Below are 14,278 nucleotides of genomic sequence, written 5' to 3'. Positions count from 1 at the left end.
AGCGTGGAGCCCAGTGTGGGGTCTGAACTCACGACCCTGAGATCAAGACCTGAACTGAGATCAAGAGTCAGATACTCGGGGCGCCTGGGTGGCTCAGTGGGTTAAGCCGCTGCCTTCGGCTCAGGTCATGATCTCAGGGTCCTGGGATCGAGTCCCGCATCGGGCTCTCTGCTCAGCAGGGAGCCTGCTTCCTCCTCTCCTCTCTCTGCCTGCCTCTCTGCCTACTTGTGATCTCTCTCTGTCAAATAAATAAATAAATAATCTTTAAAAAAAAAAAAAAAGAGTCAGATACTCAGCTGACTGAGCCACCCAGGCACCCTGACTCTACGGTCTCTTAGCTCTAAAATGAAGTCACACATGCATCTAGCCCTCTGTGATTTATACATATTTCCACTAACCTCAGCAAAATAAGCAGAGGTTTTATTCAGCCTATGGTTAACACTCACACAGCTGAAATGTTTTTGAAGCTCGCATTCCCTTTTCCACTCACTTTGCATCTGCAGAAACTAGAAGCAAAGCCCTGGCTGCTAAGCTCCATCCTAAGGCTCACGGTGACCTTGAACGCAAGCCCTGGTCCTCCTCTCAGATGGCAAATGGCCACAGAGGGCAGAACTGGATGGCACAAAGGGTCTGACATGGGTCACTCTGAGCCTCTGTTACTTTATCTGGAGAATCAGGAGATGACTTCATACTCCATCACTTACTGAAGAGTAAATGGGGAGACACATGTATTACAAGCAGAGAGCAGGAGGATGTTACAGGAGCAGAGTACTAGAGTGTGGAAGTGGAGAGAAGTGCAGGAACAGAAAGCACACTGGTACAGATAAACCAGCAGAGCAGGAGAAAACTGTACGGTGGTATGCAAATACAGCCCAGTACAGCGGCACCAAAATACAACGTGTAGAGAAGCAGGTGGCAGTTTGGAAGTATCAGAGTAGCACACAGCAAACGCAGTAAGCAGCATGTGCAGCCGAGTATTGTAGAACAGGGCAGGAGAGGCCTACAGAAGCCCACAGCAGCACCCGCTGCAGGACCGCGGGGAGCAGAGCAGCACAGAGCACAGACCAGCGCAGCACCACGGAAGCGTGCAGCAGCAGAGCCGTAGAGAAGAGGGTAGGAGAGCAGCCCAGGCGCACATGGCAGAACAGCAGCGCGGCCCATCAGATTACAAGACAGAGACGCAGGCACGTGGTAGGCGCTCCCTACTGCAGGAGTCCAAGCACGGTGCTCTTCCCCTGAATTGTGAATGGCCATGATGCATGGCCGGACTGAGCCGCCAGTCAAAGAGGTGGGTCGGCATCTCGAAACTCTCCCACCGTGGGCTGTCCTGACCGGGCAGGGGTATGGGCAGTATGGGGAGGTCGCTTGGGACCAACCGCAGTCTGGAAGACAGACAGACACCCCCACGAAGGACTAAAGGACAAGTGTGTTGGCTACACAAGGGGCACAAGCAGTGTGCATCCCAGGCCAACGGAGGAGAGCACCAGGGGGTTCTCAGAGGGAGCTCTCCATGTTTTGGGGGCTGAGAGGAGGGCAGACAGCTAAAGTCCAAGGGGTAAGCAAGGGTGACAGTACGTCAAGGCCAGGCTGGTGGCATCAGGTTCACAGGGAGAGAGACCCAGGTCTTCAACCCAAGCAGTAGGAGAAGCAGTTAGGATAACACACTCAGGTTTGAGTTTTGAAACTAGACCATTCCAGACTTCAGAGGAAAGACACCGTCTGGCATTTTATCGCCTCTCCCTCCCAGGACCACAGTGTCATGACAAAGGAGTAAAAATTAAACTGAATAAGGGAGAAATGCCTAAGGACAAAGAGAACAGGGTAGAAAACAGCCACAAATAAAGAGGCTTATTTAAGTTTTCAGAAGACGGAAAGCACTTAGGGGAACAATAAGCAACTTAGCAGAGGGGAGTTGACCCTGGAGGAAGATTCTGGCAAGAATGGAGTCAAGTCTTCCTGATGCTCCCCCAAAGCCCCCAAGAGGCTCTTAGAGGGACCAGGCACAGCAAGGAATAGAAAGCAGAGCAGTGGTTTGGATGTCTAGATCCTGGCCCTGACCACACAGGCAGGAATAAGACAAGTTTATTCTCTAAGAAAAAGGACAAAGCAACCCTGGCAGAGGGCAGGGGTGGTGCACAGAGCTCCAATAGGGATCAGAGGAAAATCTGTACACAGAGTAGGAAGCCCCCAGGTTCTTTCTCCATGCCGGGGTCTGGAACTGCCTATAAAGCCAGGTCCGGGCAGCCCTAGGCAAGAATCTGAAGGACTCCTTCATCTCGGAGAAAAGTGAACAACTACAAAGAAATGGGACTGACTCTTGGACTATCCCCCAAGAGCCCAGTGGATGTCCTCACTCCCTGGGAACATCCCAGCCTGCCCCAGCCCCCGGCCCCCGGTCCGCAGCGCCCAGCTGGCAGCTCACCTCCCCGGCAGCATCTTGGCGATCTCGGCCCAGCGGTTGCCGAGCACCTTGTGGGCCTCACAGATGATGCGGTCCTCCTCCTCCGTCCAGCAGGACTTCTTTACCTCGGGGTTGAGGTGGTTATGCCAGCGCTCACGGCACTGCTTCCCCAGCCGGCCCTTCAGGTGCTTGGCGATCAGCGTCCACTGCTTCGTGCCGTACTTCTTGACCAGCTCGATGACCTTGGAAAAGGTCTCTGTGAGGCCAAGGGCACTCGCCCCCCCCTCGCCCCCTAATAGAACAGTGCAGTTCCTTCCACATAAGCCTCATCTCACCGTGGCCTGGAGAGGACCAGCTGGACACCCTTGCCCACCCCCAGGACAGCCTCACCATCCCTGGATCTGCTGGGGTGCAGGAAGACCCACTGTGCGCAAGGCGCTGTCCCAACAGATACCTTTTGATCCTCCTCTTTGGTCCATGGCCCCTTGACGAGGTCTGGGTTCAAGACCCTCAGCCACCGGTATTGGCACTGCTGGTCAGTGCGGTTCTGGGGAGAGAACAGCAACCTGTGAGGACTCCTATGACAACAGCCTGGGGCCCTGGCTGAGCACTGGGTTCAAGGGGCCAGGCCTTGATCCCTTCACCTACCACACACTACACTCCCACATGCTGGAACACACATGGCTGCCCTGTAGGAAGCTTCCTCCGGCCCCCCAGTACAAGGAGGGAGCTATAAATTCCTATAAAAGTTTGTGGCGTATGTGAGGGATCTGTCCTTGCTTCTGGGAAAGCATTATTTCCCTGAAGGTTTCAGATCTCACAGAAGCAAGGGAAGGTGAGGTAGAAAGGGTCTGCTGACTTGGTCCCTGAGCTGCAAGCGACTTGGGAGATAAGGCAGATAGCAACTCCTGACACATCCCCTCCCTACCAGATACCTGCAGTCCTGGGGGCGGAGATACGGGGGACCTGCAACCCCAGGAGGCTTCAGCTGCTCTGGGGGACCTCAGCAGGAAGCCTGCCCAAAGTTATCACTTCCCCTCTATTTCAGTCTCGCTCTTCAGATTGCTTACATTTCTAGCAGAAAGAAATGCAAATGTGCCACTGGTCACATGCTCCAGATGGCACAGAGCCCGAAGACCACCATGCCTGCCAAGGCTGCTGTGTGGAGATGTTTATGAATGGGAGACTCAAATTCTGGCTTGGGAAGGAAGGGTCTAGGAAGGCTGGTGTTTGGGCGGGGAGGGGGCAGCTTGGTAAGGAACACTGTCTTCTCCTTGGCATAAAGTCTGTCCTAGGCACAGTCTGGTCACCAGAACCTTCATCTCTGGGGTAGGAGGCCACCGAGGGGCTGCACTCACAGGAAAGTGGCTGGCCAGGAACTTCCAGTCTTGCTGTCCGAACTGCCTTACCAGGGTCCTCAGGTGCTCATCCTGCCAATGCCAGAAAGAGAGGGCTCAGCTCGCACACGTGCGGAAAGCACGATCACGATGGAGGAAAGGGCAAAAGGACCACCGCCTCCAGGCAAGCAGTCATGAAGGGAGCACCTACTACGTGCCAAGTACTACAGACACAGCAACGGGCAGCGACAGAGCTGCCCCGTCTTGCAGGAATCATGGCCCAGAGGGAGCTAATCAAAGGCTCCCACAAACGAGAGTGAAGCCAGCGGACAGGAACATGGTGACTGCCTCTTCAGGGAGACCAAGGGACAGGCTCAGAGGAAGGCTGGTGCGGCTAGAATGCAGGAAGCAAGCGAGAGGGGGATGCACGGTGACTTGGGAGGTCACAGCAGGCGCCGGACCACACACAAGACTGCTTGGGCCTCTGCATCACATGAAGCCACTGAGGCATTTGAGCAGTGGGTGGTCACGATCCAACGTGCATATTATGCACTTCGCCTTGGCAGCTTCAGGGAAAGGGGCTGTAAGAGGGCAGAACAGAGGAAGGGAGGCCATGAGAGACGCACAGGCCAGAGAGGACAGCGACTGACGGGGACGTGCGGCATGCAAACAGTAGGTGTTACAACAGTCTCCTGAAAATAAACTACAGACGCCCGCAACAACATGAAATCTCAACATCATGAGGAAGCCGGGCATAAATGAGTGCACGCTGCATGATTCCATGCATAGGACATTCTAGAAAACGTCAGTGAAGCTATAAGGACAAAAAGGCAGTTGGTCGTTGTCTGAGATCAGAGGTGAGGGAGGGAGGGACAGCAAAGGGGTGCAGGGCTGTTCAGAAGTTAATGGACGTGCTCTATAAGGTGATCCCTATATCCCAGTGCAATTAAAAGCACTGAGCTGCACTGCGAATGGCTGTAGTTCACTGGATGGAAAGAACTTCTCGATCAAATTGATTTTTTTATATTTTATATACATCTACATAAAGAGAATGTGGTATATCCATATAATATACAATGGAATGTAATATAAAATGGAATGTTTATTCAGCTTTAAAACAGAAGGAAATTCTGTTCGAAGCTACAGCAGGGATGAACCTCAAGGACAGAGGTAAGATAAGCCCGTCACAAAAGGACAAATACTATAGGATTCCACTCATATGAAATATCTAAGGGTGCCTGGCTCAGTGGGTTAAAGCCTCTGCCTTTGGCTCAGGTCATGATCCTGGGGTCCTGGGATTGAGCCCTGCGTCGGGGAGCCCTGCCTCCTCCTCTTTACCTGCTTTTCTGCCCACTTGTGATCTCTGTCAAATAAATAAATAAAATCTTTTAAAAAATTTTTTTTAAGTTTAAAAAAAAATAAAACTAGAAAGCAGACAGACGGTCATCAAGAGCTGGGGGAAGGGCATGAAGAATTTGAGCTCGGTGGGTATATTCAGTTTTGCCAGACGAGAAAGTTCTAAAGATCTACTGCACAACGGGAATGCACTTACCGCACTGAACTTGAATTGCACACTTAAAAATGGCTATGATGATACATTTAGTGTTGTAGGTTGTATGTTTTTTTAATACACATACACAACCCTGGACAAAAGAAAAAGGCCATTACAGAAATTCAGGCCCTCAAGTGTCGTCCAGCACTGGCTGGGGCAAAGTCCCAGTAAATCGTGTAGCTGAGCCAGCGCCGGACACCGTGCCCTCCTCTGCCACCCAGCCTGGCCGGGCCAACACCAGTCCTCCTATGTGCCCACGTCCATACCTAGCACCGCCTTCCTCCCTGACAACCGGCAAGGATACTGGGCTCTATGGTCTCCATCTCCTCCCAGGCCCCAGGGGCCTCTACCACCTCAGTTCCATCCCTGCCCCAATAATCTCTCTACAGCAGCCTGGAACGGCACCCTCACCCCATGCCCTGGGCACCACCAGTCTCTCAGTCCCGGGCTGCCACCAAATCTCTTATCCATTCTACACACAGCAGATTAGCTGCACGGAAACCCCGCTACATGCAGGTCACTCCTCTGCTTTAAAAAACTTCAGGGGGGTGCCTGGGTGACTCCGTCGGTTAAGCATCCGCCTTCAGCTCAGGTCATGATCTGGGGATCCTGGGATTAAGCCCAAAATTGGGCCCCCAGCTCCATCGGGAGCCTGCTTCTTCCTCTGCCTCTGCCTCTCTGTCTCTCATGAATAAATAAAATTTTTAAAACAATAAAATAAAATAAAAACCTCCAGTGGATCTACCTTGCCAGCTGAACAAGCCTACACTACTGAGCCCGACATTCTAGGCCTTCCAGGATTTGGCCCAGTTGATCTTTTTGTCCACATCAACCATTCTTCTTCTTCAAGAACCCTTCCCTTCAGCCAAACCAAGGTCCCTGTACTTGCTTTTCTCCACCTACAACCTATTCTATTCTATTCTATTTGCGTATTTCCTAATCTAATATACCCACCATTCTTCCCTGACTTGATTTCCAAATCCTTATCCAGGAAATTTTCCCTAACCTCTTCAGGCAACAGTAACAGTAAAGGAAATACCTAAAGGTATTTCAGCAAGGACCCAGGGCCTCCTGTGTGATGGGAGTCCCAGCACAAGGACCAGGGATGCAACGGTGAGCACACGTGGACACCGAGGATCGCCACAGCATGTCCGTAGACCCGCACAGCATTCTCGCTCCACCCCAAGCAGAGAGTGGCTCTGGGGTGGGGGACCCCAGCCTGTTTGTTCTTCTAGGCCCACAAGAGCTAAATACAGTTCCTGGCCCACAGCGGGATGAACAGAAAACCGGGCTTAGCATTCATGATTTTAAAAAGTTGTACAACTCAGGGAGTGCTTGGAGGCTCAGCCAGTTGAGTCCACCTCCAGCTCAGGTTATGATCCTAAGTCCCAGAATGGAACCCCTCAATGAACCCCTCATCAAGCCCCGGGGCCACCTGCTCAGCAGGGAGCTTGCCTCTCCCTCGGCCCCTCACCCCACTTATGAACATGCTCTCACTCTCTCAAAAAAATAAAATCTTAAAAAAAAAAAAAAAAAAAAAAAGTTTTGGGGCACCTGGGTGGCTCAGGTGGTTAAGCATCTGCCTTTGGCTCAGGTCATGATCCTGGGGTCCTGGGATGGAGCCCTACATTGGGCTCCCTACTCAGCAGGGAGTCTGCTTCTCCCTCTGCCTCTCTCCTGCTTGGGTCTAGGATGGAACAAACAATTCAGAAAAAGGTCTGGTAATTTCGATAAAACTAAGCATACACCTACCCCTGACTACACATAAGTATCTCCCCAGAGAAATGAAAACAGAATACTCAAAAAAGATTTATGCAAGAATCCCAGCAGCCCTATCCACAAAAGCCAAAAACTGAAACCCGCCCAAAGCAAAACATACTGTGGTCCATATAATGGAATGCTTTTCAGCAATGAGAACGAACAAATTGCTGAATCAAGCAACTATTTTGTTAAGCAAAAGCAGTGAGATAGAAAAGAATACAGCTGTATGATTTCATTTACAGGACATTCAAGAACAGACAAAACAAACCACACTAAGAGGCATTACATCCGCGATTGCCTGGAGCCAGGAAAGATGGGATCACCAAGGAAAGCTTCTGCGATAATCAAGGTGGTGCTTCCAACTGTTCACTTTAAAAAGGTGCATTCGATTGTAAACAAAAAGAAAACTCAGAGCTTGATGTCTCAAGACACAATTTTTTAAAAATTATAATAAAGAAGAGGGGCAGCTGGGTGGCTCAGTTGGTTAAGCAACTGACTCTTGATTTCAGCTTAGGTCATGATCTCAGGGCTGGGAGATGGAGCCCCGAGTGGGGCCCCGCACTAGGCATGGAGCCTGCCTGGGATTCTCTCTCTCCTTCTGCCCCTCCACCTGCCAATATGTGGCTGTGTGTGTTCTCTCCCTCTGTAAATTATAGTAAGAATAATAATAAAGAGGAGGTTGCCCATTAGGTTAATCACCCCAGCAGTTAAAAGGCAAAAAGCACAGTTAGTGCCCATGAGGCAAAACACACCAGCTTCCGAGAGACACATTCTCCCAGGAGTCCTCAGTGTGGAGCATCCCTGAGATCGCTATGAGAACAGGCACAGGGGGGAACCAGAGGACCCACCCACCTCTTTCACCAGCTCCTCCTCCTCATCACACCCATTGCGGCATCAGGCACACACACACCCCAGGCTCAGTTCTCCGACCAGCCCCCACGCTGCCATCAGCCGCCTTCCCCCCAAACATCTCTCAGTGTCACTCACCTCCTCGTGGGTCCATTTGACCTTGCACTTGCTGTCCCTCTGCTCTGGCACGTCTGAATCTGTGTCCTGGTAGTGCAGCTCATCCAGCTCCTCACTGCAGGGACAGCAAACTAAGGGTCAAGGACATGTGTCTGCACAGGCTGCCACATGATGGAGGGACAGCGTGTGGGCAGTGGCCCGTGAACTCAAGGCAAAGGCTTGAGGGAGGCAGCCTTTTACTTTCTACTTTTGATATGTCCACCCTCCTCTTTTTTTAATTCTTTAATGAATTGGGGTGATGGATTATTGTTATTTTCTTTACCCTTTTATTTTCACAAACAACCCAATGATTTCAAAAGCTGCAAGAAGGGACGCCTGGGTGGCCCGGTGGGTTAAGCCGCTGCCTTCAGCTTGGATTGTGATCTCAGGGTCCTGGGATCGATCCCCACATTGGGCTCTCTGCTCAGCAGGGAGCCCGCTTCCTCCTCTCTCTGTGCCTGCCTCTCTGCCTGCTTGTCATCTCTCTGTCAGATAAATAAATAAAATCTAAAAAAACAAAACAAAACAAAAGCTGCAAGAAAAAAGATTTCACCAAGAAGGGACGCCTGGGTTGTTCTGTCCATTAAACGTCTGCTGCCAGTTTAGGTCATGATCCCAAAATCCTAGATGGAGCCCTACATTGGGATCCATGCTCAGTGGGGAGCCTGCTTCTCTACCTGCCACTCCCCCGCTTGTGCTCACAGGTGCTCTCTCTCTTATTTATTTAAATAAATAAATATTAAGTAAATAAAATCTTTAAAAAAAAAGATTTCACCGAGAATATTGTGATATTCTTGTGATATTCAGACACGTAGACATGTGTTTAGGATTTTCTTTTCTATAGGCAGAACTTTTAAAATGTTATGGTTATTTTAAGGATTAAATCTGATGATATACACAGTTATCAAGCACATATTTCAAAAAATACTGGTTATTTGAGAATAACGCTTTAAATATGTAACCTCAGTAACTACGTCCATTTTCCAGTTCTTCCCTACATACAGGCATGGTTTATGGAGAGAAAAATCAAAGTACAAGCAGCCTTAACTTCTGGGTGTTATTTTCTAACAGGCCCTTTTTTAAGTTCCTCCAAAATCTTCATATCTATCAGGTCTAATAATTACAAAAATGGGGGGCACCTGGGTGGCTCAGTGGGTTAAAGCCTCTGCCTTCAGCTCAGGTCATGATCCCAGGATCCTGGGATTGAGCCCCGCATCGGGCTCTCTGCTCGGCAGGGAGCCTGCTTCCCCCTTTCTCTCTCTCTGCCTGCCTCCCTGCCTACTTGTGATCTCTGCCTATTAAATAAATAAAAATAAAATCTAAAAAAAAAAAAATTAAAAAATGGAAATCGCGCTCTCCACCTCCAGGAATGTCAGATGCTGGGGCCACTCCCAGCTCCTCGTGGTGGAATGCCTCTGGTCACCAGTCAGGCACATTCCTAAGTCAGGCATCTGTAAGTGGGAAAAGCCACCTCCAAACAAGCAAGGCAAGCACAAGCCTGTTCCAAAAGGACAAGGACTTCCTTTCATGTCTCCTTCCCCCTCTCCAGGGCTCAGCATCTTCCTAGAGTCACTCCTGAGCTCCCACACCTCGGAAATCCTCCTGTCTCTCAGAATGAAGGCCCTGAGGCTTCGAGTGCCTGTCTCCTTGACAGGGACAGAGGTCAGCTCCTCCTTCACATCCCCAGGTCATGTGGGGGTTGCCAGCAAAAGGCCTTGAATGTTTGCTCAGGGAATGACCGGATACTTGAATTAACGAATAAACACGCAGTGCTGCTGCCTATTGGTTGATAAGAAATGCTAATAAAATAAATCTTTTAAAAGTAGAAAAGGAAGGGGCGGACAGCGTCTAAACCCAGCAATACATGGGTCACAGAAGGAACTGGAATTCAGCCTTGTCCTATCATCTCTGTCCTCATTCATGGAGTTCTCCACCATCACAAAGTAGGAGGCAAAAGCTCTACAAGATACAGAATGAAGCTGGTTTTAAAATCAACTGTCCAGGGCGCCTGGGTGGCTCAGTGGGTTAAGCCTCTGCCTTCAGCTCAGGTCATGATCTCAGGGTCCTGGGATCTAGCCCCGCATCGGGCTCTCTGCTCAGCAGGGAGCCTGCTTCCTCCTCTCTCTCTGCCTGCCTCTCTGCCTACTTGAGATCTCTTTCTGTCAAATATTTAAATAAAATCTTTAAAATAAAATAAAATAAACTGTCTCCAGACTTCTTCCTGACGGAAACCACCTTTGGTTCCCCAGCACCCAGCTCTGATAGAAGCTCAGCAAATGTTCCTTCAAGGATAAAACAGTGTTTCTGTGAACACTCTCTGGTGCTCCAGGGCATTAACAGGGACAAGCAACTCAGCTGGGAGATACACAGTATACAAAATACACTTCTATCATCGACATGGAGCTAACCATCTATCTCACATGCATCCCCGTTATCCACATTTAAGAGATGTGGACACTGAGGCTGACAAAGGTTATGCCCCTTACCAAGTCGACAAGGTCAGGCTCCAGACCTGCACCTTCAAGCCCTCACCCTGTAATCCCAGCTGAAAAAGCAGAGCCCAAGTCGGTAGCGGCAACCACGTGTAGGTCCAACACACCCTTTCTGTGCCCTTCAATGTTCTTTCTGGGCTCTGCTCCAGGCTGGGTGAGTCAGAAGCTGAGCGGGAAGTGGGGCACTGGTGCAGAGGAGAGTTACAGCGAGTGGCCAAGAATTGAGTGGAGGGCTGTGGTGTGCCGGTGCACAGAAACCATCCCTCCCATGGCAGGGGATTCCTCCACAGAGCTCCAGGAGCAAAGCAGCAGATGACGTGGGGCTTTGTCATTTTCTGGGGCTTATCATGCCCTGGAATAATATTTCTTGCACCAAAAATGAGGACAGGGTCCACTAAGTGCCTGACCAGGAAACTCCTCCTGGGAATTGGAGCTGCCCTGGGAAATAGTGGCCTGAGGAAGAGAGAACCTGGGCCAGGCACCCTGACCACGGCCCAGGGATCAGAGGCTTCCTTGCGTAGAGGAGCTCTGGGGAAAGCCCAGCAGTGAGTGCTTCTCAAGTCTATATACCCTTTTCCTGAGAAGGGGGACACCAAGGGAAGGGGGGTTAAGGTTATCTGGGCTGCACCCATCCAGGGAGGGAACAGGGCAGGCAGGCCCCCTTGATCCTCGGACTCCCAGGCTGATGTAAAACCCAGAGGTCAGGCCACCAGGCACACGGGTGTTAAGACAGGGTACTGGAACCCAGAGACCAGGTTCCAGGCTCCACTCTGCCCCTCCCTCCCTGGAGGAGTGACTAAAATGGAGCCTGCAGTTCCTGCCTTGGCCCCAGAGCAGTCTAGATAGTGTCTTCCCCTCACCTTCAAACCTAACTACCTCCAACTCCTCATGTGGAACAGGAAGACGGGTCTCTGAAACTAAACCAAGCTGGGGCCCGACACCCAGGTTGGGGAGACGGGGAGACACACAAAAGAGTCCCCCCACCCCCAGCACCCTTCTCAGGCCGGAAAGAGTTTGGGGAGTTCTGTACTTCCCGGAATATTTGAGAAGAAATGCCCACCGCCACATAGGCAACCAAATAGGTTTGAACTAAAAGTCCTCTAGGCTTTGGCTAACCCCCTCGCTGCGACTTGAAGGAAAAACCACTTTCCCTCTCCAGGGGTCGCCTCCCTTCCCGGTAAAGGCCCTAGCAGCTGACACCGCCGTCCTACCCCCACCCCGCAATTAGGCGGGAGACAAAATGACATCATGCAGGGCTTGGCCCGGGTCCCAGGAGACCCGCCCGCCCGGGCTCCGAGGCCCAGCAGGCCTGGGGAGCGGAGCGAGGGGCCCCCAAGAGCCCCCCGGCTTCGCGCGCGCCCCCTGCCTCGGGCGACCCGGGACACAGCAATTCCCGCGGAAGCTCCGCCCCGCCCGGAGGGGCCATGGCGAGGGTAGGGGTGGGGTGGGGGACAGGGGTCAGGGTGGAGGAGGAAGGGAGGAAAGCCCTCGGCCGCCCGGCTCCGCTCACCCGCGCGTCCGCCGAGACATCCCCCCCGGCCCGGGCCGCGCCGCGCTCGCCCGCCCGCCGGCTGAGCCCGGAGCGGGAGCCGGGCCGGGGTCAGGGTGAGGCTGCTCCGGCCGCTCCGGGCCCCGGGGCCGCGCCGGGAGGCGTCAGGTTAATCCGCGGGTCCCGCCGCCGCTCGCAGGAACTGCGGCCGCCGCCGGCGCGCACAGAAGCACTTTTCTATCTCCCGCCAAGCGCGACGGCGCCGCCCGGGCCTGGCGCGCGGGCGGGCTGGTGTGCGCGGGGCGGGGCCTGCGGGCTGCGCGGGGGCGGGGTCTGGGGGGTGGGGCCGGGTTCGGGGGCGGGGCCTGCGGACAGGCAGGCACCTCTCGGGCCCAGAGCGCTGGAGTACCAGGGCTGCTGGTGAGCGGGCCGCGTTTGGGAACTTGAGGAATTGAACCCACTGTCCTTTGACTGAGGCCGGACCCAGGCCAAGTGTGGGTCCGGGGCGGGTCAGGAGTTGCCCACCCAGCAAAGACTGAGGAAAGGGAGTGAGACACAGGGATTGGGGAGTAAGCCTAGGGAAACCGACTGTGCAAAAACCCCCACGCTACTCTGAGTCTCTCCTCTGTCCCTACAACCCCCACCCTATGGACCCGGGCTGTGCCTTCGAACTGTCTCCCTGCTTCATCTCCAGCTTCGAATTCGTCGGCTCTCGCACCTGGGCTCAACTCCTGGCAACCCAAGGGAGCTTTCTAAAATGCAAACCGGATCTTTCCTCTCCAGAAGAGAAAACCTCTCTCCTCTCCCTCCCGTTAAAATAATCAGGTCGATAGGATTCTACCAGATCCACCACCCACCCCGCTCCTAGCCAAAAGAAACTAGCTAGTTTCCTTGTCTTTGCGTGGGCCATTATCTGGCCCAGAACGCTTCCCGCCCCTCCCACCAAATTCCAGTCTATCCTGTGCTTCTCTGTCCATGATCTGCTCTTTGATTAGCCGTTTTCCTCTCTGAACTATAGGCACGCTGAGGTCCAAGGGGCCTCAATTCACCGCATTGTCCCCAATCCCCGAATTACCCATGTGTTTAGGCTCCTAGAGGCTTAGTTTTCCATTTTAAGTTGCCATTTGCTAAGTACCTCCCAAGAGTGAAGTCACCCAGGCCTCCCCGGGAGGAGTGCTGAGAGAGAGGTAAATAAACTGCAAGATAAGTGCCTGGGGAAATGTGGTTGAACCCCAGGCTCTTAGGCCCTGCTTGTGTTTCAGATTCCTCTTCCTGAAAGGAGGGGCCACCTTCCTGACCACCTGGGGACAGCCTAGCCAGCTGCTGCAAACTTCATTTACCACAGCAGAAGGAACACTGAAGTCTTAAGTGCCAGAAGCTTCCACATCAATTAATTCAGGTCTTCCCCCACCCACTTCCTTCATAAAGTAATTCATGCAGACATCCCCTCTTCATTACTAGAGCATGATATTTAAGAGTGCAGACTCTGAAGCCAGACTTCTGGGGTTAAGATTCCCAGCCTCATCATTTACATTACTAGTTGTGTGATCTTAAGTAAATTACGTAACTCCTCTATGCCTGTTTTCTCATATGTAAAAATTAGATTTATCAAAAATTGGCTTTTATTATGTGCAGCCATTATTCTTTAGGCTTTATAAATCATTTTATGGATGCCTGGGTGGGCATCTACCTTTGGTTCAGGTCATGATCCCAGGGTCCTGGGACTGAGTCCAGAGTTGGGCTCCTTGCTCAGCCCAGAGCCTGCTTCTCCCTCTGCCTACCCTGCTACTGCTCACTCTCTCTCTCTCTGAAAAATAAATAAAACCTTTAAAAAAAAATCATTTCAATTCATTTAATCCTCATTACAAAACCATGAGGAGGTGGTGTTAGTATGATCCTCTGTTGGCAGATGGAGAAACTAAGACACAGCTCCCTCCCGCTCCCTCACCCATACGAAATAGCAAAACAGGGATTCAAACCTGGGCCTGGGCTATCTAGTTCTAGAATCTATACTTTTTTTTTTTTTAAAGATTTTATTTATTTGAGAGAGAGAAAGTGTGAGCATGAGGGGGGTAGAATGGCAGAGAGAGAAAGGCATACTTCCCACTGAGCGGGGTGCCTATTATGGGGCTCCATCCCCGGATCTGGAATCAAGACCTGAGCCAAAGGCAGACCCTTTTTTTTTCCTTTTAAGATTTTATTCTTCATTTATTTGTCAGCGAAAGAGAGGGAGAGAGCATA

General features: G+C 51.8%; 1 protein-coding gene across 2 annotated transcripts in view; it reads right to left on the bottom strand.

Annotated features, from left to right (window-relative positions):
* MYBL2 (MYB proto-oncogene like 2) overlaps nucleotides 1-12,304 on the bottom strand; it is a 35,838-nt gene extending 23,534 nt beyond the window's left edge. The window contains exons 1-5 of one of the 2 annotated variants that reach the window (XM_059407044.1): nucleotides 12,059-12,304; nucleotides 8,039-8,132; nucleotides 3,760-3,831; nucleotides 2,856-2,948; nucleotides 2,423-2,643 (exon numbers count right to left, since the gene is read on the bottom strand). In XM_059407044.1, coding sequence (XP_059263027.1) covers nucleotides 2,423-2,643; nucleotides 2,856-2,948; nucleotides 3,760-3,831; nucleotides 8,039-8,132; nucleotides 12,059-12,078 — 500 coding nt within the window. In that variant the 5' untranslated portion in view covers nucleotides 12,079-12,304. The remainder of the gene's footprint in view (nucleotides 1-2,422; nucleotides 2,644-2,855; nucleotides 2,949-3,759; nucleotides 3,832-8,038; nucleotides 8,133-12,058) is intronic. The other variant, XM_059407043.1, reaches the window with a different exon arrangement.
* Between the last annotated feature and the right edge of the window lie 1,974 nt (nucleotides 12,305-14,278).

This window comes from Mustela nigripes, chromosome 7 (genome assembly GCF_022355385.1).
Source record: "Mustela nigripes isolate SB6536 chromosome 7, MUSNIG.SB6536, whole genome shotgun sequence".
Taxonomy (NCBI): Eukaryota; Metazoa; Chordata; class Mammalia; order Carnivora; family Mustelidae; genus Mustela; species Mustela nigripes.
Note: the sequence above shows the minus strand (reverse complement) of the source record. Positions and strands in the feature narration are given on the sequence as shown.